General features: G+C 44.9%; 1 protein-coding gene across 3 annotated transcripts in view; it reads left to right on the top strand.

Moving 5' to 3' along the window:
* foxp4 (forkhead box P4) overlaps window positions 1–26,772 on the top strand; it is a 441,139-nt gene that overhangs the window by 80,225 nt on the left and 334,142 nt on the right. For all 3 annotated transcript variants that reach the window (XM_059653290.1, XM_059653292.1, XM_059653291.1), the window contains exon 2: window positions 19,824–20,007. In XM_059653290.1, coding sequence (XP_059509273.1) covers window positions 19,834–20,007 — 174 coding nt within the window. In that variant the 5' untranslated portion in view covers window positions 19,824–19,833. The remainder of the gene's footprint in view (window positions 1–19,823; window positions 20,008–26,772) is intronic.

Consider the following 26,772-nt stretch of genomic DNA (forward strand, 5'->3'; position numbering starts at 1 on the left):
TTGACAATTTTTGGAGGTGAATTTTTTTCAGTCAGTATCATTAGGAGAATGTGGGCGTTACAGCGAGCAATTTTAAGTATGTGATACATGCAAACTCCACTGACATTTATGTTTTCCACGATCTGTTACACTCATTTCAGAATTAATCAGGCTGGGTCACAGCCTACACCCAACACTGGACTCACCTCCCAATTATTTCCACCAAATGCAGTTCAGTTCTTCAAATTTTCATGGATAGAGATACTTGGAGGTGCACCTTTCCAAACCAAAAATGCTCAACTTACTAAGAAAATGACTAATGTACAACTGTGAAGCTATTAAGTAGTTCACAATCATTTTTTTAAAACTATTCTCAGTAAATTCAAATCAGGTAGAGAGCAAAAAAATCTTATTTAAAATGTTTATTTTTTGGTGATAAAATCATTTTCATTTGTGGTAATAACACTGTGCCATATTATCACCCTTAAATATCTCAAGGAATATTTTATATGGAAAGAAAAAAAATTAAGTTCCAGTACACAGCTCAGTTATGCTGTAATCAGTGAAGAGTATACATTTGTGTTGGTGAAAATGAACTTCTGAGAAATCTTGAACTACAATATAACCAACACAATTTCAAGCATGTTTTGGGCCTGGTCTCCAAATTGCAGCCAAAGGAGTAAGAACTCTAGCTCTTTATTTTCTCTTGATCTTTCTTTTGCGTGCATGCACTTTTAATTCCTTATTCTCACTTTGACTGCCTGTGTGTCTCCCTTGATGGAGGAAGTAGGCCGTGTACAACATTACAATTAAATGGGACAATTAAAAAGTGTGTTTGCATTTTAATCATTTTCAAACCAGTCTTCATTTCAGCTTTTATTTTAAGGAAACAGATCTCACTGTCTGGGAATTATTTCTGAGTGAAATTGTGATACCTACTGACCAACCTATCCAATGCACACAGTGTAAGAATCTCCGGCAAGAGAGATCTTGAAAAATATCAAATGACTATTAGGAATTGAAGCACCCTAATGACTGGCATTATCATTCATTATGTATAGGATCCAGTGGGTACAATTGCTGCCTTTTGTTTTCTGTCAAACTTCAACACTGAAAGTGATGTGTGCATGATAGCATAATGAAATCGGCTGAAGATAATGGGTTTGAAAATATGCAGAAAACCCTTTAGTGCATTTGGAACAGAACCAAGCCTACTTTGAAAGAATTGTCCCAGAATATATTAATGAATTATTCGATCCTCAAGATTCTATTTTTTTTAATTCAGCTTTTTATAAACGTGAGACCAAAAGTTCAGTTTTTATTCCCCTCCCTTGCCTCACAGTTGATCTTTCTCTCAGGCTGTTCTGTCCCAGCCATATCTCAGGAATATATAAACAGTACCTTTCACTAACGGTGACAACTGGAAATTGCACTCGAACATTGCTGGCAACAGGCCCACAGATGGGAGGGATTTGATTCTTTATTTAAGTGCAGAGGAGAGAAATTGGAGGGATGAGAATTTTGCTGTGACATTGATGCTAGACTGAGGATATGTGATGCACAGACAGAACTGATGTTCTTCCAAGTTAGTGCCACTGTACCTGAAACATTGAAAGACCACTTCCATATTAGGTTTGTTTGCATTCCATCTGTGTTTGTCCCTCTCTGTCACTCCTTACTGTTCGCCTTATGTTCTATTATGCTTTTGTTATGATTCCACTGATGATAATATTGGAAAGATCAGATCACAGAGTGAAATCTGGCTTGATAAATCATAAATTTTATTATTGCAATTTGGTTACTGTGGCAGTCAGTCACTGATTATATTCACACAACACTTCCAAAGTTTTTTTTAATAAAAGCGCACTAAAGTTTATTGCACAAAGGTAATATAAATAGCAAAAAAAGTCAAAACTTTTCCAAGTGATATCCTTTACAGATACTCAATCCCAGTGAAGAGCCTTTTCTGTCTTAACTCTTTAATTTTCTTACTTAATTGGCAGGGTTGTAAATACTTCCTTTTGGCAACTTTCTCTACATTCACACAACATGACCTCTGTCACTGCTGTTCCCTGAGACATAGGCAACAGCTGCTCCATTGATTCTTCCTAAAGAAATATTCAGAAAATCCCTGTCAATGTAAAATGTTAAAATATTTTTTTCTAGCTCCAAAAGTGGTCTACCATAAATAAAACTGCCTAATTCCTGGTATAAACCTAAAAGCTGATTGTGACCCCCAGTCTGTCTTTCTGTATGCCATAGAGATTCAACATCATAACTACTTCATCAATTTACTCACCGGGTGATTTATCTAGTCATTTCACTTAAGTCAGATGCATTTTTGGAAATTATATTTAAATTTACTACTTTGACTTCCTTACCATTCACTACATGATCTTTCCTGGTCCAGTGTTTATTTCCTACCCCTAATTGCTCCATGAGAAGATGGGTGTGAGTTGCCTTCTTGAACTGCTGCAGGCCATGTGCTGGAGGTAGATTCACATTGCACTTAGGGTTGGAATTCCAGGATTTTGACCCAGTGACACTGAAGGATGGTGAGTGGCTTGGAGGGGAGCTTGCACGGCGCGCTGTTCCTGTGTATCTACTGCCCGTGCCTTTCTAGATGGTAGTAACCATGGTTTTGGAAGGTGCCACCCGAGGATCTTTGATAACTAAGACAAACAAGCATTAAAATCACAGCATTAAAACCAAAAATGCATTTAGCTCTACTTTAAAATGCAAATTCTGAAGTGATAAAAACAAATGATAAAACTTTATCACATATTCCAACAAAGAAAAAAAATGAAATGGTATCCTTAAGAGACATTTGCCTTTTTTATCAAAATTTCTTCTTATCACTGTTCCTGTATATGTTAAAAGTAATTACATTTTAACATTAAGTATATTATAGGGAGGTGATGGCCTAGTGGTATTGCTTGACTGTTAATCCAGAGACTCAAGTAATGCCCTGGGATCCAGGGTTCAAATCCTAGCACAGCAGCTGGTGAAGTTTGAATTCAATAAAAATGTAGAATGAAGAGTCTATTGATGACCGTGTATCCAATGCCAATTGTCAGGAAAACCCACCTGGTTCACTCATGTCCTTTAGGGAAGGAAACTAACATCCTTACCTAGTCTGGCCTACATGTGACTCCAGACCCACAGCAATACCAGCAATGTGGTTGAGTCTAAACTGGCTGATGGGCAATTAATGGATGGTCTAGCCAGTCATGTTCTCTGAGAATTTTAATCACAATCATCTTGTAAACAAGTCCATGATGATCATAGCTTTCATTCCTTTCATATTTATTCTTTAAAAAGTGTCTATGAAAATATCAACATTTTCAATAACATTAATAATTTTCTTTTAAAATTGTGTAGTTGTAGCATTAAATACCAATGAAACAGTCTTAAATTTTTAATACAGAAGTTCTCCAAAACAAAAAGGTGATCCCTTGACAGAATTGTTGAATATGTATATTTCAAAATCACGTAACACCAAGACTATGCATTGTTTCTCTTTACCCCCCACCACTGGTTATCTCTGTTTCATGGAACACGATTGACTCGCCATTTGATCCCCATCTCATCTTACTCTAATGATGAAGAACCAACACTTACTAGGTTGGCTATCACAGATAGTTTAAAATATGGTGATAGTCTTGTACTGCTAATCTAATGCACTAGTCAGTGTAGCTTCTAATTAATCAAAGGCATTCTGGTCATTCTCTTTTCTATCCAAATTCCCTGCCTTCTTTAAAGGTAGCACTGAAATTTGGAAGCAACTTCCAATAAAATCTATCTTTACCAATATACCAAGATGCCTCGGATACAGGAATATCCAAGGAAGACCTTGTTTATGTTTCTCCAGGTGCTGTTTCACCTTGTCCAATAGTGTAGCCCACGGCATTGCTGTGGAAATATCAGTTTTGGTCAAATGTACGACCAAAATGACTCTTCATAACTGATCAAATCATTTGCCAAAGTGATGCAAATTTTCTTCCTAGGATTGATTAAAAAGAACCAAATCAGCTGTATAAACAAAAACAGAAATTTGCTGGAAAAGCTCAGCAGGTCTGGCAGCATAGAACATCGAACATTACAGCACAGTACAGGCCCTTTGGCCGTCGATGTTATGCCGAACTTTCATACCGATCTCAAGCCCATCTAACCTACACTATTCCATGTACATCCATATGCTTGCCCAATGACGACTAAATGTACCTAAAGTTTGCAAATCTATTACCATTGCAGGCAAAGCGTTTCATTCCCTTACTACTCTCTGAGTAAAGAAACTACCTCTGACATCGGTCCTATATCTTTCACCCCTCAATTTAAAGCTATGGCCCCTCTTGCTTGCCATCACCATCCTAGGAAAAAGGCTCTCCCTATCCACCCTATCTAACCCTCTGATTATTTTATATGTCTCAATTAAGTCACCTCTCAACCTTCTTCTCTCTAATGAAAATGGCCTCAAGTCCCTCAGTCTTTCCTCGTAAGACCTTCTCTCCATACCAGGCAACATCCTAGTAAATCTCCTCTGCATCCTTTCCAAAGCTTCCACATCCTTCTTATAATGCGGTGACCAGAACTGTACACAATACTCCAAGTGCGGCCGCACTAGAGTTTTGTACAGCTTCACCATAACCTCTTGGTTCCGGAACTCGATCCCTCTATTAATAAAAGTTAAAACACTGTATGCCTTTTTAACAGCCCTGTCAACCTGGGTGGCAACTTTCAAGGATCTGTGTACATGGACACTGAGATCTCTCTGCTCATCTACACTACCAACAATCTTACCATTAGCCCAGTACTTTGCCTTCCGGCTCCTCCTCCCAAAGTGCATCACCTTACACTTGTCTGCATTAAACTCCATTTGCCACCTCTCAGCCCAGCTCTGCAGCTTATCTATGTCTCTCTGCAACCTACAGCATCCTTCACCACTATCCACAACTCCACCGACCTTAGTGTCGTCTGCAAATTTACTAACCCATCCTTCTACGCCCTCACCCAGGTCATCTATAAAAATGACAATCAGAAGTGGACCCAACACTGACCCTTGTGGTACACCACTAGTAACTGGTCTCCAGGATGAACATTTCCCATCAACTGCCACCCTCTGTCTTCTTTCAGCAAGCCAATTTCCCATCCAAACTGCTATATCTCCCATAATTCCATTCCTCCGCATTTTGTACAATAGCCTATTGTGGGGAACCTTATCGAACGCCTTGCTGAAATCCATATACACCACATCAACCGGTTTACTCTCATCTACCTGTTTGGTCACCTTCTCAAAGAACTCAATAAGGTTTGTGAGGCATCTGTGGAGAGAAATCAGAGTTAACATTTTGGATCCAGTGACCCTTCCTCAGAACTTAGAATCAGTTGCATAATTCTTCAATGGCTGTATTAGTTAATCATTGAAAAGCTGCTCGTACATTTTCATTCCAAAAGACATAACTTTACATCGATAAGATCCATCCAGTGTTATAAAAACTGATCTCTCATTGGCCCTATTCATTAATGAGCTTGTGAGTATCCCTTCAACAATCAATTTTTGAGACCAATTCTATTTGCCTAATACTTTAAATGAAATCTTCTAGTCATGGAACCATAAATGAATCCGCCTTTGTTACTATCTTGACTTTACAATAAGAAAAATGCAATATTTGTTACCCATCTAGCTTCAGCACCATCAAAAGTGATTTCTAGCTACTGTGATTCTGTTTAATAATATCATTGTCCATCATGAACTTAGCTGCTTCCTTTACTTGAGCTTACATCTCTGCATTGAGCATGTAAAGTAGTTTATTTATGGGTAATGTATACACTACTTTAACATCATATGTAGCAAAAGAGGATTCCCTCAGCCTATTTACAGAAATTGGTTTCTTGATGTGTAATAGCTGTTATAAGTCAGTGTGCTAATTTTCTGAGATGTAGCACAAAATGTCTCATTGAACTTTATAAACATTGTGCAATCTGATTCCTGGAACGTTGACTTTTGAATTTTGATCTTCTCCTTGAATTGATATTCTTGTGAATAGTCCTGACGCATACAAGGTGTGAAGCTTTGATGAAGTGTATTTTTCCAACAAAATTTGGAAACAGTGAATAGCTCAGAGGACTCTAGCACACTGGGTGCTTTCTCAGAAGTGCCCAAGCTGCGAACTGAGTTGTTATTGGTTATTTCATTGTAAAGGAGCTCTGGAAGGCTACACAGAATCACTGAATTATTACGACATTGAAGGAGATCATTTGGCGCATTGTGCCTGCGCCAACTCTTCAAGTGAGCATCATTACCTCATGTCATTCTCTGATTCTTTCCCATCTCCCTCCACACTATTTCTATCCAAATAGTCATTCAGTGCTCCTCTTAATTACCTCAGTTGAATCTGCCTCTACCACATTTCCAGGCAGTGCATTCCAGTCTCACAATTTTTATCACATCATCTTTGCTTTTTTGCATGTCACTTTAAATCCTTATCCTCTCGTTCTTGTTCTTTTTATAAGTGGGAATAGCATACCCTTGTCTACTCTATCAATTGGGATTGTCCGTACCTGAGAGAGAGAGGGTTTGCAGCAGTGTACCTTATAAGTAATTTCATGCATGCAAATTGAAGGGGTAAGCTGTTGTCGAATATTACTCTAAGTTCTTCGTGAATAAAGACCAACATACTGTGGAATTGTGCTGCTACTTTGGTGTCATATGACAGCATGAATGATGCATGTATTCTGGTTGTATAAGATGAATCTTGGCTATATGAACTATTTGGAATAAACTTAAACATTTTAATTGAAGTTTCCTTTGCCTGTAAATTTGTGCATAATTTGAGTCAGAGGAATAATTGAAATCTTATTGGTAATGTCTTCATTTGAAGCTCCTTTCGTGAAGGTGATTATTTTAGTTCCTCCCTCATTTGATCAGAACATAGCTTTGGTTTTGGGATGAAGTAGGGATTTTGAAATCCTTGCATTTTAGCTTGGAAAAGGAAGAATAATCTTTCATTTCTGTCCACTTATTACAACACCAACTCGAGGAAGAGGTGATTTTAATATCTGGATTGGTTCCAAAACCTGTAATCAGGTTCAAAAGATCGCAGCCTCCAGTTCCAGTGTGTTATAGAAAGACAGGCAGATAAAAGACTGTGTGTTTCAATGAGGCCTTTCACTAGCTTCAGGATATCTCAAAGCAATTTTACAGCCAATGAAATGATTTTGAGTGTAGTCACTGATTTAATACAAAACAATATATGTACAGAAAGCTCCCACAAATTAGAGTTGGGCAAATGGGATGAGGAGTGGAAGAGAGTTTAAGCATATTCAGGTGTTGCATTTTGGTAAAGCAAACAAGGGTAGAACTTATATGCTTAACAGTAAGGTCCTGGGGAGCATTGCTGAACAAAGAGAACTAGGGGTGCAGGTGCATCGTTCATTGAAAGTGGAGTCACAGGTATGGTGAAGAAGGTATTTGATACTCTTGCCTTCATTTGTCTGAACTTTTGAGTCGAGGAATTAGGGTGTCATGTTGCAGCTGTGCAAGACAGTGGTGAGGCCACTTCTGGAATACTGCGTACAATTCTGGTTGCTGTTCTAAAGGAAGGGTGTTGTTCAACTTGAGAGGGTGCAGAAAAGATTTACAAGGATACTGCGAGGATTGGCGGGTTTGAGCTACAGGGAGAGGCTGAAAAAGCTGGGGCTATTTTCCTTGGAGCATCAGAGGCTGGGGGCTGTCTTTATAAATGTCACAAGGGGCATGGATAAGGCGAACAGCCAAAGTCTTTTTCCCAGGGTTGGGGAGTGCAAAACCAAAGGGCATAGATTTAAGCTGAGACGGGGGGAAGTTTTAAAAAAGACTTGACGAGTATCTTTATCATGCAGAAGGTGGTACATGTATGGAACAGCGTGCCAGATGAAGAGGTGGAGGTGGATACAATTACAACATTTAATCTGGACAGGTAAATGAATTGTGAGGCTGGATGAACACAGCAGGCCAAGCAGCATCTCAGGAGCACAAAAGCTGACGTTTCGGGCCTAGACCCTTCACCAGAGAGGGGGCTGGGAAGAGGGAACTGGAATAAATAGGGAGAGAGGGGGAGGCGTACCGAAGATGGAGAGAAAAGAAGATAGGTGGAGAGAGTATAGGTGGGGAGGTAGGGAGGGGATAGGTCAGTCCAGGGAAGACGGACAGGTCAAGGAGGTGGGATGAGGTTAGTAGGTGCGGCTTGGGGTGGGAGGAAGGGATGGGTGAGAGGAAGACCAGGTTAGGGAGGCAGAGACATGTTGGACTGGTTTTGGGATGCAATGGGCCGGGGGGAAGAGCTGGGCTGGTTGTGTGGTGCAGTGGGGGGAGGGGACGAACTGGGCTGGTTTAGGGATGCAGTTGGGGAAGGGGAGATTTTGAAACTGGTGAAATCCACATTGATACCATATGGCTGCAGGGTTCCCAGGCGGAATATGAGTTGCTGTTCCTGCAACCTTCGGGTGGCATCATTGTGGCACTGCAGGAGGCCCATGATGGACATGTCATCTAAAGAATGGGAGGGGGAGTGGAAATGGTTTGCGACTGGAAGGTGCAGTTGTTTGTTGCGAACTGAGCGGAGGTGTTCTGCAAAGTGGTCTCCAAGCCTCCGCTTGGTTTCCCCAATGTAGAGGAAGCCACACCGGGTACAGTGGATGCAGTATACCACATTGGCAGATGTGCAGGTGAACCTCTGCTTAATGTGGAATGTCATCTTGGGGCCTGGGATAGGGGTGAGGGAGGAGGTGTGGGGGCAAGTGTAGCATTTCCTGCGGTTGCAGGGGAAGGTGCCGGGTGTGGTGGGGTTGGAGGGCAGTGTGGAGCGAACAAGGGAGTCACGGAGAGAGTGGTCTCTCCGGAAAGCAGACAGGGGTGGGGATGGAAAAATGTCTTGGGTGGTGGGGTGCCAATGTGGTATACTGCATCCACTGTACCCGGTGTGGCTTCCTCTACATTGGGGAAACCAAGCGGAGGCTTGGCGACCGCTTTGCAGAACACCTCCGCTCAGTTCGCAACAAACAACTGCACCTCCCAGTCGCAAACCATTTCCACTCCCCCTCCCATTCTTTAGATGACATGTCCATCATGGGCCTCCTGCAGTGCCACAATGATGCCACCCGAAGGTTGCAGGAACAGCAACTCATATTCCGCCTGGGAACCCTGCAGCCTAATGGTATCAATGTGGACTTCACCAGTTTCAAAATCTCCCCTTCCCCAACTGCATCCCTAAACCAGCCCAGTTCGTCCCCTCCCCCCACTGCACCACACAACCAGCCCAGCTCTTCCCCCCGGCCCACTGCATCCCAAAACCAGTCCAACCTGTCTCTGCCTCCCTAACCGGTTCTTCCTCTCACCCATCCCTTCCTCCCACCCCAAGCCGCACCTAATAACCTCATCCCACCTCCTTGACCTGTCCGTCTTCCCTGGACTGACCTCTCCCCTCCCTACCTCCCCACCTATACTCTCTGTACCTATCTTCTTTATTCTCCATCTTCGGTCCACCTCCCCCTCTCTCCCTATTTATTCCAGTTCCCTCCCCCCATCCCCCTCTCTGATGAAGGGTCTAGGCCCGAAACGTCAGCTTTTGTGCTCCTGAGATGCTGCTTGGCCTGCTGTGTTCATCCAGCCTCACATTTTATTATCTTGGAATTCTCCAGCATCTGCAGTTCCCATTATCTCGGGTAAATGAATTGGATGGGTTCAGAGGGATATGCTGGCAAATGGGATTGGGTCAGACAAGGAAGTTTGGTCAGTACAGAGGAGTTGGACTGAAGGGTCTGTTTCTGTGCTGTATAAGTCTGTGACTGTATGAATGACTGGATAAACAACTCTGGAAATTTGTTGAGGGATAGACATCGGTCAGGATGCAGGAGACAACTCCCCTGACTGATGGAAGAGGCCAGACAAAATATACAATAAACTGAATCTAAGAAAAGTACAAGAGGTCACATGAGACGTGCTTAAATGGTTTAGGTGTTGTTTATCATTGAAATGACAGGCCTTTTAGCCCAACCAGTCCATGCTGGTGGTTGTCCTTCATATCAGCATCTCATCAAATCCTGTTTAAACTAAATCAAAGACAAATGGTGCAGAAGTCTCCAGCTATGATCTGTGTCAATGGCAAACCTCTTGCTGAGGTTGGTTACAGTATCGTCAGAGTGCTAGAAACTATCAGGGGGCCACTCCTCACTAAAAGAGAATACTTCCTTCAGTAATTACCCTATCAGTTTCTACAGGCTGAAAAGTTCAAATGTTGAAGAGTTCTTAGATTTATGACTGGTAACATGTTGAAACTGATGGAAGGAAATATTTCCTGCATGCCACAAAACTAGGATTGTACAGCCATAAATTACCAGGTCACCCCAAGATAATGAACATTCATTTTAGGCTGTGGTAACAGAGGGAGAAGATTCAATAGTGAATATTATAGTACTTCCATCTTTCATTCAGGTTCAGTTCATAATGATATAACATCAACCCAACACATCAGAAACAGAACGTTGCTGACATAGTTAGACAAGTTTGTTTCACCTGTTATGAATATTGACCGTTAAATCAAAGGCAAAATGCTGGAAGTCTGAAAATAAGTGGCCGGAGAAACTCAGCAGGTCTGTCATTATCTGTGGAGAGAGAAACAGAGTTAACGTTTCAAGTTGAATCTGAAGAGTTGCTAACCTGTCCAGGCTGGATATAAACTGGTGCCATGTGACTTCTGACCTCGTCCACCCCAGTCTGACACTCACACCTCCACATCACGCCCAGGCTTTGTCAATGTTGGGGCCTGGGATAGGGGTGAGGGTGGAGGTGTGGGGGCAAGTGTAGCACTTCCTTCGGTTGCAGGGGAAGATGCTGGGTGTGGTGGGGTTGGAGGGCAGTGTGGAGCAAACAAGGGAGTCACGGAGAGAGTGGTCTCTCTGGAAAGCAAACAAGGGTGGGGTTGGAAAAATGTCTTGGGTGGTGGGGTGGGAATGTAGATGGCGGAAGTGTCGGAGGATGATGCGTTGTATCCGGAGGTTGGTGGGGTGGTGTGTGAGAACGAGGGGGATCCTCTTTGGGCAACACTAGAGATATTCCTGGACATTTCATCAATCACCTCCTGCCTCCTCCTGCTGTGTCCCTTTGCTCTTGCTATTAATAGCGTCATCGAATCATATAGCACAGAAACAGACCCTTCGGCCCGCCATGTCTATACTGATCAAAAATACCAAACTAGGCTAATCCAGTTTACCTCTTTGCCAGGGCATTTTAAGTGCTCATCCAGATGCTTCTCAAATGCTGCAAGAGTAGCTGCCTGAACCACCCCCTCAGGCAGCACATTCCATATTTCTCTGGGTGACGACATTTTTCCCCAGATTTCCTCTAAACCACTTTCTCCTCACCTTAAACTTATGCCCTCTCAACCACTTCTCTTTCGATTCCTTCCACTTCCTACAGACTAAGGGGGTGGCCATGGGCACCCGCATGGGCCCCAGCTATGCCTGCCTCTTTGTAGGTTACGTGGAACAGTCCCTCTTCCGCACCTACACAGGCCACAAACCCCACCTCTTCCTCCGTTACGTTGATGACTGTATCGGCGCCGCCTCTTGCTCCCCAGAGGAGCTCGAACAGTTCATCCACTTCACCAACACCTTCCACCCCAACCTTCAGTTCACCTGGGCCATCTCCAGCACATCCCTCACCTTCCTGGACCTCTCAGTCTCCATCTCAGGCAACCAGCTTGTAACTGATGTCCATTTCAAGCCCACCGACTCCCACAGCTACCTAGAATACACCTCCCCCCACCAACCCTCCTGCAAAAATTCCATCCCCTATTCCCAATTCCTCCGCCTCCGCCGCATCTGCTCCAACGATGAGGCATTCCACTCCCGCACATCCCAGATGTCCAAGTTCTTCAAGGGCCGCAACTTTCCCCCCACAGTGGCCGAGAACGCCCTTGACCGCGTCTCCCGCATTTCCCGCAACACATCCCTCACACCCCGCCCCCGCCACAACCGCCAAAAGAGGATCCCCCTCGTTCTCACACACCACCACACCAACCTCCGGATACAACGCATCATCCTCCGACACTTCCGCCATCTACAATCCGACCCCACCACCCAAGACATTTTTCTATCCCCACCCTTGTCTGCTTTCCGGAGAGACCACTCTCTCCGTGACTCCCTTGTTCGCTCCACACTGCCCTCCAACCCCACCACACCCGGCACCTAACCCTGCAACCGCAGGAAATGCTACACTTGCCCCAACACCTCCTCCCTCACCCCTATCCCAGGCCCCAAGATGACTTTCCACATTAAGCAGAGGTTCACCTGCACATCTGCCAATGTGGTATACTGCATCCACTGTACCCGGTGTGGCTTCTTCTACATTGGGGAAACCAAGCGGAGGCTTGGGGACCGCTTTGCAGAACACCTCCGCTCAATTCGCAATAAACAACTGCACCTCCCAGTCACAAACCATTTCCACTCCCCCTCCCATTCTTTAGATGACATGTCCATCATTGGCTTCCTGCAGTGCCACAATGATGCCACCCGAAGGTTGCAGGAACAGCAACTCATATTCCGCTTGGGAACCCTGCAGCCCAACGGTATCAATGTGGACTTCACCAGCTTCAAAATCTCCCCTTCCCCCACCGCATTCCAAAACCAGCCCAGTTCGTCCCCTCCCCCCACTGCACCACACAGCCAGCCCAGCTCTTCCCATCCACCCACTGCATCCCAAAACCAGTCCAACCTGTTTCTGCCTCCCGAACCTGTTCTTCCTCTCACCCATCCCTTCCTCCCACCCCAAGCCGCACCTCCATCTCCTACCTACTAACCTCATCCCACCTCCTTGACCTGTCCGTCTTCCCTGGACTGACCTACCTCCCCACCTATACTCTCCTCTCCAACTATCTTCTTTTCTCTCCATCTTCGGTCCGCCTCCTCCTCTCTCCCTATTTATTCCGGAACCCTGACCCCATCCCCCTCTCTGATGGAGGGTCTAGGCCCGAAACGTCAGCTTTTGTGCTCCTGAGATGCTGCTTGGCCTGCTGTGTTCATCCAGCCTCACATTTTATGAGCTTGGATTCTCCAGCATCTGCAGTTCCCATTATCACTGATACAATTTAAACCCCACCTCTTCCTCACTTACATTGATGACTGTATCGGCGCCACCTCTTGCTCCCCAGAGGAGCTCGAACAGTTCATCCACTTCACCAACACCTTCCATCCCAACCTCAAGTTCACCTGGGCCATCTCCAACACATCCCTCACCTTCCTGGACCTCTCAATCTCCATCTCAGGCAACCAGCTTGTAGCTGATGTCCATTTCAAGCCCACCGACTCCCACAGCTACCTAGAATACACCTCCTCCCACCCACCCTCCTACAAAAATTCCATCCCCTATTCCCAATTCCTCCGCCTCCACTGCATCTGCTCCCACGATGAGGCATTCCACTCCCGCACATCCCAGATGTCCAAGTTCTTCAAGGACCACAACTTTCCCCCCACAGTGGTCGAGTACGCCCTTGACCGCGTCTCCCGCAATTCCCTCGACACAGCCCTCACACCCCGTCCCGGCGACAACCGCCCAAACAGGATCCCCCTCATTCTCACACACCACCCCACCAACCTCCGGATACAACGCATCATCCTCCGACACTTCCGCCATCTACATTCCCACCCCACCACCCAAGACATTTTTCCATCCCCACCCTTGTCTGCTTTCCGGAGAGACTACTCTCACCATGACTCCCTTGTTCGTTCCACACTGCCCTCCAACCCCACCACATCCGGCACCTTCCCCTGCAACCGAAGGAAGTGCTACACTTGCCCCCACATCTCCCCCCTCACCCCTATCCCAGGCCCCAAGATGACTTTCCATATTAAGCAGAGGTTCACCTGCACATCTGCCAATGTGGAATACTACATCCACTGTACCCGGTGTGGCTTCCTGTACATTGGGGAAACCAAGTGGAGGCTTAAGGGCGGCTTTGCAGACACCTCCGCTCAGTTCACAATAAACAACTGCACTTCCCAGTCGCAAACCATTTCAACTCCACGCCCCCCCCCATTCTTTAGATGACATGTCCATCATTGGCCTCCTGCAGTGCTACAATGATGCCACCCGAAGGTTGCAGGAACAGCAACTCATATTCCGCTTGGGAACCCTGCAGCCATATGGTATCAATGTGGACTTCACCAGCTTCAAAATCTCCCCTTCCCCTACCGCATCCCAAAACCAGCCCAGTTTGTCCCCTCCCCCCACTGCACCACACAACAAGCCCAGCTCTTCCCCTCCCCCCACTGCATCCCAAAACCAGCCCAGCCTGTCTCTGCCTCCCTAACCTGTTCTTCCTCTCACCCATCCCTTCCTCCCACCCCAAGCCACACCTCCATTTCCTACCTACTAACCTCATCCCACCTCCTTGACCTGTCCGTCTTCCCTGGACTGACCTACCTCCCTACCTATACTCTCCTCTTCACCTATCTTCTTTTCTCTCCATCTTCGGTCTGCCTTCCCCTCTCTCCCTATTTATTCCAGAACCCTCTCCCCATCCCCCTCTCTGATGAAGAGTCCAGGCCCGAAACGTCAGCTTTTGTGCTCCTGAGATGCTGCTTGGCCTGCTGTGTTCATCCAGCTTCACACTTTATTATCTTGCCCTCTCTGCAATGCATGTCTGCCATGGGGAAAAGATTGTGATGATCTACTCTGTCTATGCCTCTTATAATTTTATATGCATCAATCAGATCCCCCCTCAGCCTCCTTTGCTGCCAAGAAAACAAACCCAGCCTATCCAGTCTGTCATCGTAACTGAGACTTTCCATCCCAGGCAAGATGCTGGTGAATCTCCTCTGCACTCTGATTGTTCGGTTTGATTTATTGTCACATGTACCTAGGCACAGAGAAAGGCTTTATTTGCAAGCAGTACAGGCATATCATAGTAAGGAGGAAATACAGATCAAAGGGTGAAGAGAGGCTTGGACCGACTAAGATATATATGTTACACTGCACAGGAAATGCGTGAAAGCAAGATCAAGATTAACGAGGTCAGCATTATTTCAAGTTATGGAGTCCATCCATCTAATAACAGCAAGGAAGAAGCTGTTCGTGAACCTGTTGGTGTATATGTTCAAAGGCCTGGATCAGCCACATCTGGAGTATTGTGCCCAGTTCTCGTTACCTCATTACAGGAAAGAAATGGAAGCGTTGGGAAAGGTGCAGAGGAGGTTTACCAGGATGTTGCCTGGAATGGAGGGAAGGTGTTATGAGGAAAGTTTGAGAGAGCTCAGGCTTTTCTCTTTAGAACGACGAAGGATGAGAGGTGACTTGATAGAGGTGTACAAAATGATCAGAGATATAGATAGAATGGACAGCCAGAGACTTTTTCCTCGGGTGGAGGTAGCTGTTACGAGGGGGCCTAGTTTTTAAGTGAGTGGAAGTAGATATGGGGGAGACATCAGAGGTAAGTTCTTTACTGAGAGAGTGGTAGGGGCATGGAATGCATTGCCGGAGAGAGTAGTGGAGTCGGTCTCATTAGGAGCATTTAAGCGGCTGTTAGATAGGCATATGGATGATAGTATAAGTTAGGGATGGAGGTTAGATAGACCTTAGGTTTAGGGTAAAAATTCAGCACAACATCGTGGGTTGAAGGGCCTGTACTGTGCTGTATTGTTCTATGTTCTATGTTCGAGCTTCTGTATCTTCTCCCTGATGGAAGGGGCTGTAGGAGATCATTACCGGGGTGCGATGGGACTTTGATGATGTTGGTCGACTTCCTGCAGCAGTGAGCCGTGTGAACGGAGCCCATGGATGGGAGGTTGGTTTCTGTGATGGTCTGGGCTGTGCCACCACCTTCTGTAGTTTCCCACGGCCATGGACAGAGCAGTTGCTGTACCAGGCTGTTATGCACCAGGACAGTTTGCTTTCAGTGGTGTTTCTGTAGAAGTTGGTGAGGGACCTTATGGGCAAGTTTCCTGAGCCGCCTGAGGAAGGAGAAGTGATGTTGTCCTTCTTGACTGTTACATTTACGTGGGAAGTCCAGGACAGTTTGTCCGTTATCGTCACCCTGAGGAACTTGGTGCTCTTCACCCCCTCAACCTCAGTCCCATTGATGTAGATGGGGGTGTGTTCTCCTCCTTTCTTCCTGATGTCAATGATCAGTTCTTTAGTTTTACTGAAATGGAGAGACAGACTGTTTTCATTGCATCACGCCCCAAGCCTTATATTTTCTGACTCATCATTGTTTAATATCAGCCCTACCACAGTGGTGTCGTCACCAAATTTATAGATGGCATTTGTTTGGAATTTGTCAACACAGTTCTGGGCGTAGAGGGAGTACAGCTGGGGGTTGAGGACTCATCCTTGGGGGTCTCTGGTATTGAATGTTATTGTGGAGGAGATGCTGTTGCCTACCTTTATTGACTGCAGTCTATGGGTCAGAAAGCTAAGGATCCAGTTGCAGAGGGTGGAGCTGAGACCAAGGTCTCACAGTTTTGAGATCAGTCTGGAGGGGATTTTGATGTTGAAGGCAGAGCTGGCATCAATGAGCAGGAGACTGATGTCGGTGTCCTTGTTATTCAGATGTTGCAGGGATGATTGCAGGGCAAGGGAAATGGCATCCGCTGTGGGTCTGTTGCGTCAACAGGTAAATTATCGGGGATCAAGGCAGGGTTGTGAGACTGGAGTTGATATGCGCCATGACCAGCCTCTTGAAGCACTTCATGATTAATGAAGTCAAAGCCAATGGCCATTAGCCATTAAGGCACATTGCATGTGCTTCTTAGGTACGGGGATGATGGTGGTCTTCTTGAAGAAGGTGGGGACTTTGGCCTTTTGGAGGGAGAGGTTGAAGATGTCAGTGAATGCCTCCACCAGCTGTACAGGATCTTAGTGCATGGCCGGGCACTCTGTCTGGGCCATTGCTTTCCTTGGGTTGACTCCCTCTCCAATGCAATTGTGTCCTGTTAGTGTGGTGACGAGAACTGTACGCAGTGTACAATCTGTGGCCCAATCAATGTTTTATAAAGTTGTAACAAGACCTCCTTGCTCCTGTATTCTATGACCCTGGCTAATGAAGGCAAGCATCCCATGTTGCCTTCTTCACCACCCTGTCTCCCGGTGCTGAAAATTTCAGGGATTTATGGATTTGTGTCTGACTGACTCACTTGGCAATCCTTACTCCTGGGATGGAATTGCCCTCACTCACTTGGAAAATAGAGGATTGGTATGCACAATAGTGAGAAAGACACAGCAAGCAGTTGGAAAGCTGATCTTTACTTCCAGCTGGTCTGTTGTTACTACGGGTTGGAAAAGGCAGAACATCAATATCAAACATTCACAAATTTAACTGGAGCTGCCAAGGTTCAGAAAAAATTGATAACAACTCTGAGATTAATCTCACCAAAAAGGGGGAAATTGTGATAGCAAGACTGGAGCAGGTACTTTCATTCAACTTTAGGTATACTCTTTTTAAGTGTGGTTCTGATGGCCTTCTCCCTGATGGTGGTGGGTAGGTGGTAAGAAAGGGAAATGATTGGGTGATTTGACCCAGAATGATACTTGCTCTATTTTTACCACCTCAGCCATTACAGTCTGAGTGAGAAACTCTCTAACTCCACATACAGCCACAGTGGTTAGCACTGCTAATGCACAGCACCAGGGACCTGGGTTCAATTCCAGCCTCAGGTGGCTGGCTGTGTGGAGTTTGCGCATTCTCCCCGTGTCTTGCGTGGGTTTCCTCCGGGTGCTCCGGTTTCCTCCCACAGTCCAAAGGTGTGCAGATTAGGGTGGATTGGCCAACTTAATTGCCCATTGTGCCAGGGATGTGTGGGTTATAGGGGGATGGGCCTGGGTGGGATGCTCCAGGGATCAGTGTGGACTTGTTGGGCCTAACGGCCTGGTTCCGCACTGTAGGGATTTTATGAACACTGATGAAGGTCATTAAGAACTAAGAACTAAAAACAAAGAAAATTACAGCACAGGAACAGGCCCTTTTGGCACTCCAAGCCTACACCAATCAAGATCCTCTGTCTAACTTTTCATCTATTTTCTAAGGGTCTGTGTCTACTTGCTCCCTGCCCATCCATGTACCTGTCCAAATATATCTTAAAAGACACTAACGTGTCTGCGTCTACCACCTCCTCTGGCAACGCATTCCAGGCACCCACCATTCTCTGTGTAAAGAACTTTCCTCGCATATCTCCCTTAAACTTTCCTCCTCTCACTTTGAACTTATGACCCCTAGTAATTGAGTCCCCAACTCTGGGGAAAAAAGCTTCTTGCTATCCACCCTGTCTATACCCCTCATGATTAAGTGGCCAATTAATGGACCTTAAAGGTTTCAGTTGCCGGCTGATCTGTTTTTCTGCATGGCAAGAAAAGTGACCAGTTCTGAAGTTCTGGACTCTCAACATTAGCTGTGTTTCTCTCTCGCCACAGATGCTGCCAGACCTGCTGAGATTTTCCGCAATTTCAGCTTTTATTTCAGAAAAGGCACTGGTTTCCTAACAGGGCTGCTTGCCAATTTGAGAGGGGAGGGGACTCCATTTGCCCCAATCTGGGACCAGTTGGAAGCAGGGATGGGGTAAAGGAGTGGCTACAAAAAGTCAACTCTCCCCTCCCCATAAATTACCTCTGACATCCCTCAACCTCCTATTTCCCCAAATCATGACCCCACCACTCCAAAAGGAAAGCATTTACCATCTTGCTGTTTAAACCCTGAAATTCTTGGCATCAGGAATGACCTCAAGGACCCAGCCTCTGATTGGCTGGCAGCTTTTAGCAGGGCAGGACCTCAGTATCAAGTTTGTAATTCACCAGGAAGCTCAGTGATCACCTCAGATTGCAGCTGGATCTGATGTGTTTATGTAATGTGAGGGGCAGGGAGCCAGGCTCCCTTGGACATACATGGCCTCACACATTGTGCTCAAAACACTAAATCTCAGCCACTGTGCCATCTTCCTTCTGAAGATTTTAATTCATAGTTTATTGGAACCCCTTCTCTTAACTTCAACAGTGTATCATGGGTGTGTCAATGTGATCAGTCGAGGGATGATGCCACCTCTCACTGTTGCCCTGCCCTTAACTGTGAAGCACACGCCTGCCTAACACAGCCAATAATCATCTAATAATTGTCAGGCCTTAGTGTCCTGCCTTGACTTCTGTGGTGCAGGGTGATCACACCATCCCTAACCACTGCTCCAGCTGTCTCCAGTTAAGGAATGAAATCTGGGAGCACAGAGAGAATGCAGAGGAAACCTATTGGAATGGAGCCAGAAAAGGGGGACCTGTGCTATTTAGAGAGCCTAGAGAATCTGGGCTTTTGAAGCAGTGAAAGTTGGAACAAGATTAAATGGAGGTGCTCAAAATAAAGGAGATTTTGATTGTGAGGAGAGGAAGAAGCTGTTTCTCGTGGCTGGATGAGTAATAACTCTGGCCTTGCTCCAATATCCTACAAACAAATAAGAAAATATTGATAATCAGCGATTGCCAATTTAAGGTCATTGCGAAAGGAGAATGTTTCATTTTAAAGACAGTGAGTTGTGTTCTGGGACGTGCTGCCTGAATGAGCAGTGACAGCAAATGCAACAAGAAGTTTTAACAGGGAACTGGATAAATATTAGGGTGCGGGCAAATGTGGGTGTGGGCTGATGGGAGTGTGGGATTATTTGGACAACTCTTTTGGAAGGCTAGCAAAAACAGGATGCTCTGAATGGCCTCCTGCTGTTCTGGACCATCCTATTGACTCTATGAGCAGGATACCTGGTGTTTATATTGAGCTGCAGGTGATAGGATCAATAACTTTTTTTCTCTTTTTCAATTACCCATCCCCACCAACTTTTAGGTTTTAAGCCATGATGGTGGAATCTGCATCAGAGGCAATACGAAGCACTTCAGCCAATCAAAATGGAATTAGTAGTTTAAGCAGCCAATCAGATGGTGGAGGGCGAGAAGGTGGCTCCAATGGGGAAGCAAATGGAGAAGTCAGCCCTGTGGATCTGTTACACCTTCAACAGCAGCAGGTGCAGGTTGGTTCTGGCTGGTTTCTGTTATTAATCTGTGTACATTGGAGATAAATCAATGCAACACTTTGGATAAAAAGACAACCTGGTCTCCCAAGGTCAGATATATCCTTTACCAAGGGGTGTATGTTCAACAAAGCTGACTTAGCCTGAGCACCAAGTCAGACCACACCCAACAGTCCATTCACTGTGTGATGAATGCCCTGCATTTAGCCAACTCTGAACCATGACAGAGCACCTTGGTGGGACAGCTTGGAGTGTTGTGGGATCAAAAATAACAAGATAATTGTACAGCTATGACAGAAATATTTCTTCTGTCCCCTACATCTGAATCTTTCATTCAAGTTGGAATGAATTTAGAAAGAATTCACCGTGGTGTTCTTCACATCATGATTGGTTGACTGGGCAGTGCAGTTGTGTGAGCTGGTGTGTGTTTTGTGATCAGGTCCCTACGGTTTTGGAGTAGATCTGTAGCTCAGGTTGTGGGTGTTGAGGTTGGTTGGCTTACTGAGCTGGTTTGTTGTTCCGCAGACGTTTCGTTACCATACTTGGTAACATCCTCAGTGCAGCCTCCGATAAAGCGCCAGTGTGTTTTCCCGCCAGGTTTTTAAACTCTGGAGTCTGTTGAGATGGATTGCCTCACTTACTCCAGTTCACCGCCAATTCGACTGGGACAACACCAAAATCCTGAGACATGCTAAGCAGAGACAAGCACGAGAATTCCTAGAAGCATGGCACTCCACGAAGCAGGCTATTAATAAACACATTGAACTCAACCCCGTATACATTCCATGACAGAGGAAACCCGGAAGTGAGGCAATCCATCACAACAGGCCCCAGAGTTAAAAACCAGGCGGGAAAACACACCGGCGCTTCATCGGAGGCTGCACTGAGGATGTTACCCAACACGGAAACGAAAGGCCTGCGGAACAACAAACCAGCTCAGTGAGCCAACCAACCTCAACAGACCCGGCCCATAACTTCCAGACAAAACCAAAATCATTGTCACTGGGACATTGGCGATATTCACCCCATCAGAGCTGAGACTTGGTGGTTTACGATTAATATTCTAATCCACTCCAACAAGTTTTTTCAGAAATACATGACTCCAAATGTACCCCAGGGATTCTGACATAAAAGCTGCTCAAGAATTCTACCAGGGATATTCGCCTTATTTCTGTGCCCCGACCTGTGTAATTTCCACACAAATTTCTCATATTTCTGAAGCCTCTAGTACATTCCCAGTGATATATACCCCACTACTGGTGGCCATACCTTTAGGTGCTTGAGCTCCAAGGTCTATAGTTGCCTCTTTTAATCATGTCCTCCTCTCGATGTTATAGTTCTTCTTTAAAATGCCTCCTACAACCAAATGTTTGATCACCTGATCTAATGTCTCTTTATGCAGCCCATTGCCAAATCATTTAATACTGTTCCTGTGAAGTGCCTTGGGATGTTTCATTATGTAAACATAAACTTTATATTGTTTTTGTTTATCACTGATCATTTCCCTTCAATCAAGAGTTTCCTTTTCTTCAGACTGAGAGCTCCACGCTGATCAGATGATGCATGTGCTAAATGCAACACAGTGTGTTCATTGTTTCCAAAGAACAGACATTATGTGCTCTTCCATGTGACACATATTGGTGGTTCCTTTCATTTTGACTGCATTTTGTCTGAAAATATTTATTTTTTTCACCCATCACCTATCCTTTCCTGCTGTCAGGACCTTCTGTCATCAGAACTGGGCCTGATTGATCTTAGTCTTGGAGTTCATCCAATAAAATTTGCTAAAGTTTAGATTTCACCTGAGCACAAACGCCTGACTCGTACATTTCCTCTTATTTATCTTGAATGCGAGCCAGGAGTAAAACTTTCATGTGGTGCTTGCAAATCTGGTCCAACGAGTTGGAAGCAGCCACATACAGATCAGGACTGTGCCTTCTTCACTCTTAAGTCTATTTTGCAGATTATAGGAGAAGGGGAAAGGAGGAAGGGCTGTGTGTTATGGAGCAGGGAAGAAACTTCCTTCAAGGCCCTTTCAGCTAGACATCAGGAATTAGCTGAAGCTCAACCTGAGCTGTGGACTATTTCCTAAGTGTGAATACTACCCAGACAATTGCTAGTATTCAATGACAGAGAGGTGCTGCAAGGGACAAGTGATTGCGGAGTACACTGTTATCTTATCACATTGACTAAGTTGGTTGTGAAGAACACCAAAATCCCAGACTGTCTCATGCTCAAAAGCCAAGGGCTTTCATGATATTATGCTTTTTACAAGCTCAGCATTTTCTACGGACGCTGCACCAATTTCTTTTAAGAGGTTATAATGTTAGACGTGGGAACAATTTGCAACACTTGTGTATCATCCATTTTACTGCCTTTATTGAGAGAGAGTTAGTGGGAGAACTTTTCTGATTTTCCTTAAACAATGTCATGTAACCTTCCATATTAGAGGCTAGGTGGGGCCTTGGTTTAACATCTTGTCTGAGAGGCAACATTTTTAACGCTGCAGCACTCCTTCAGTACTGCCTTTGGATTACAAATCCCAAATTGATAGAGTGGGCCTTGAACCCATGACTTCTGGCTCAGGCAAAAGTTGCTAGCCCCGAGCTATGCTGAGAGTTTGTAAACATGGGGTTAAGTAGAAAACTTTGAGTTTTTATTCATCCATGGGATGTAGACAGTGCTGGCTGGAGCGCTATTTATTGGTCAGTCCTAGTTGTCCTGTAGTAGGTGATGGAAAGGTACCTTCTTGGACACCCACAACGCTGTGAGTGAGGGTGTCCCAGGATTTTAGGTGCTGATGGGAGATGGAAAAGGGTATCTCAGAGAGGTGTGTAAACTTAGACCAAATCTGTTTGTTGCAGGCTTCTGCCATGGCTGCAAAGGTTTGAGTATTCTTTAAAGAGCAGAAGGAACCCATTATGCCTGTCAAACCTGTTCCACCTCAATGGGATCTTGGCCAATCTTTATCCCAAATTCCTTAATGTCTGAGGATCATACTACTCTAGCAATCTTAGATTTAACATGAACCAATAATCTGGCATTAATTGCCATGTGTGGTACAGAATTGTACATATTTACAGCATTTTCTTACTTTCACTCTGAGTCTGATTTTTAGATCCTATTCTTTGTTTCTCCAATGAGTGAAAACACTTTTCCTCCTCCACCTACTGCCTCTGATGGCAGTGCTATTTTTTCCTGTATAAATGGGAATTGCTGGCTTGGAATCCTTATTGACACAAAGCTCATTCCTCATCTGTGAACAGGTTCACCCACTGGAGAAGGTTGACAGTGATCCCATGCGCTGGCCAGACAATCACAGGAAACTGTGGGCTCCCAACTTCATTTAATGTGAGACAACAATTACTTGTCTGCAGTTTGATTTCCTGTCCCTTTAAGCAATGATGACCTACCTCCAAGAAAACTTAGTCAAATTAAAAGGTAAGTTAGCTTGGTCTCAGTAGTGGCCCAGGGAAGCGTGACACCATCCAAGTCATTACACCACATTGGCACTGCATCACAAGAGCCCACTCCCTCCACCACTGACGCTCAGTAGCAGCAGTGTGTACTATCTACAAGGTGCCCTGCAGAAATTGACCAAAGATCCTTAGACAGCACCTTCCAAACCCGCGACTACTTCCATCTAGAAGGACAAGGGCAGCAGATAGTTGGTATCATCATCACTACAAGTTCCTGTCCAAGGCACTCACCATCCTGACTTGGAAATATATCGCCGTTGCTGCGTCAAAATCCTGGAATTCCCTCCCAAAGGCATTGTGGGTCAACTATAGCACATGGATTGCAGCAGTTCGAGAAGGTAGTTCACCCTCACCTTCTCAAGGGTGCAACTAGGGATGGGCAATAAATGCTGGCCAGCTGTTGACACCCACATTGCAAGAATGAATTCAAAGAAAAATAGGTTGAATCAGCCAGATTACCTTTAATGTGCCACATGCTGGTGAGGCCAGAAATAGGAAGAGAACCTTGTTGACTTTGTGGCTAAATATCTGGTGCAGGAGGGAGATCTTCAGCTGTTTGAATCATTGGGATCTCTTATAGGGCAGGTGGGACCTTTATAAGAAAGGTGGGTTTCACCTAAACTGGAGGGGCACCAATATCCTTTCAGGGAGGTTTGCTACTGTCACTCAGGAGTGTTTCAGCTTTTGATGCGGGGAGGTGGGTCAAGCATGTGAAGTGATTCGGGTTAAGTCAAACAAGTCTAATGGAAGGAACAGGCAGGGCCAGGTCAATGAGCACAGTGGAATGAGTGTTTTTATTTTAATGCAAGGCGTATTATAGGTAAAACAGATGAGCTCAGAACCTGGATTTGTGCCTGGGTCTAATCTGTTGTAGCCATTATAGAAACTTGGTTGAGAAAAGGGCAGAACTGGCAGCTCAAAGTTCCTAGGTTTAGATGTTTCAGGTCTTATACAGGGGGGTATAATAGGGGTGAAGAGTTGTGTTACCAATTAAAGAGAATGTCACATTTGCACTGAGAGGATATCTTGGAGGGCTCATCCAGTGATGCCTTATGGGTAGAGCTCAGGAATAAGAAAGGTGTAATCACTTTGGTGGATTTATGCTTTAGGCCTCCCAACGGCCAGTGAGAGATAAAGGGACAGATATGTAAGTAGATCATAGAAAGATGAGGGGGGTCACAGTGGGGTTTAGATTGGGTGGAATTTGTTGGGTGAATCCAGAGGGGTTTCTTGAAACAATATGTAGATGGCCCAACTCAGGAAGGGGTCATATTAGACCTTGTTTGAGGAAAGTGCTTGGCCAAGTGATTAACTTTTCAGTGAGCGAGCATTTTGAAAACAGTAATCATAATTCCGTAAGTTTTAAGATAATTATGGATAAGATTAGTTATTGGGTGAATTAGGGGAAAGCCAATTACAAAAGTATGAGTCCGGACCTTGATAACTTAGATTGGAGGTGGCTATTTGAGGGTAAATCCACATCTGACATAGGTTTAAGGTGAGAGGGGCAACATTTAAAGAAGGTGCATGAGGCCAGTTTTTTACACAGGAAACATTAAATGCGTGGAACGCATTGCCAGGGGAGTTGGTAGAAGTAAGTACGATAACAACGTTTAAGAAGTATTTAGCCACACATAAATAAAGGGATACGGACCACATGTGGGCAGAAGTAATTCATTTAGAATGATAACATGGTTGGCATTGACATGGCAGGTCAAAGATCCTGTTCCTGTTCTGTACTGTTCCATGTTCACTGCCTGGACAAGGCACCAGTATAAACAAAACTTGCAATGAGTCCCAGTAAATTGTTTTGAAAAGTGCAGCAGCTCCTTGTACAGTCATTGGTTGAAAGCAAAACTTTTCCCATTTCAATCCACAATCCAAAATAAAGATAAATAACAAGATGCGATGTTTATAATCTAGTACCCCAAGCTCAGTCTCACTGAAGCTCTGCGTAGTTTAAGTTTTGAGTTTAGGCTTAAAGGGAATAAAATTGCTCCACCTTTGGACTTTTTACTGCCAGCTGTAAATTGCAGGGTAACCAAAGAAAATGATGGGAAAGATGGCATTCTGTGCCCTTTGGGAGATGAGATTGAAGTTGTGAAAGAAATGTAAGTTGTTATTGTTGGAGGCAGAGTATGAAAGCTTAAAGAGGAGGCGTTTGCAATACAGAGTCAGGAAGAGGTCAGTAAACAATGACACGAGCTAGTTGAATTGAATGATTCATTATCAGTTTTTCAGTTAACCACCAACGCCTCAGAGATTATAGCCCGAGTGTGTTGAAAGATTGTTTTATCTGCAGAGTGAGGCATTCTCTAATGTAACGATCCACTCGGTTTGTTCCTGGGCTCATCCAGGGATTTGTAATCAGACTGGATCAGTGATTTGTTTGCAGGTTGAGGTGGAAAGTGATCACTAGGAAACAACCCCTTTTCTTCAAAAACAACTGCCTGCTTAGAGTTTGAGGCCCATTTTAGATTCCTTCCCATTTAATTTGGTTGCTACGTGTTGATGTGATTTTGAGCAGTGTTGTACATTAAGTTGTCCCATAGTGTCAAGAGATGTAGGCCAGCCCAGTTTCTGAATAGACAAACACCCACAAATGGGCAGTGTTGGCATAGTGGTGTTGTCGCTGGGCTATTAATCCAGAGATCCAGGAAATGATGTGGGGACCCGGGTTCAAATCCCGCCACAGCAGATGATGGAATTTGATTTTAATAAATATCTGGAATTAAGAGTCTAATGATGACCATGAAACCATTGCCGATTGTCAGGAAAACCCATCTGTTCATGAACATCCTTTAGGGAAGGAAACTGCCATCCTTACCTGGGCTGGCCTACATGTGACTCCAGACGCACAAGCAATGTGGTTGACTCTCAACTGCCGTTAGGGCAGCCAGGGATGGGCAATAAATGCTGCCTAACCAGTGATGCTCTCATCCTGTGAATGAATAAAGAAAACAAATCTCGACCTGAAATCTCTGCCCATCATTAAAATGGCGCAGTAAGTGATACAATGGTGTTTTCCCAGGGGACCTACCCTGGCACCTTCTGGTATTTTCATTCCATCACTACCGGTGGATGGTACTGAATAAGAGTTGTTTGAGGTTGTTCACTGCCACCAATCCTCTTTCATCCTGAGCATGTCTAGTGATTAGAGGCAGAGTGTACACAGGAGAGGCACTGGTCTTAGATAACAAAATAATTTCATGCATGATAGCAATGAGCCCATGTTATTCAATCAGGCATCACTTGCAGGGCCCTAAGGAAGTGGTGTGGATACATC

This window comes from Stegostoma tigrinum, chromosome 21 (assembly GCF_030684315.1).
Source record: "Stegostoma tigrinum isolate sSteTig4 chromosome 21, sSteTig4.hap1, whole genome shotgun sequence".
Taxonomy (NCBI): domain Eukaryota; kingdom Metazoa; phylum Chordata; class Chondrichthyes; order Orectolobiformes; family Stegostomatidae; genus Stegostoma; species Stegostoma tigrinum.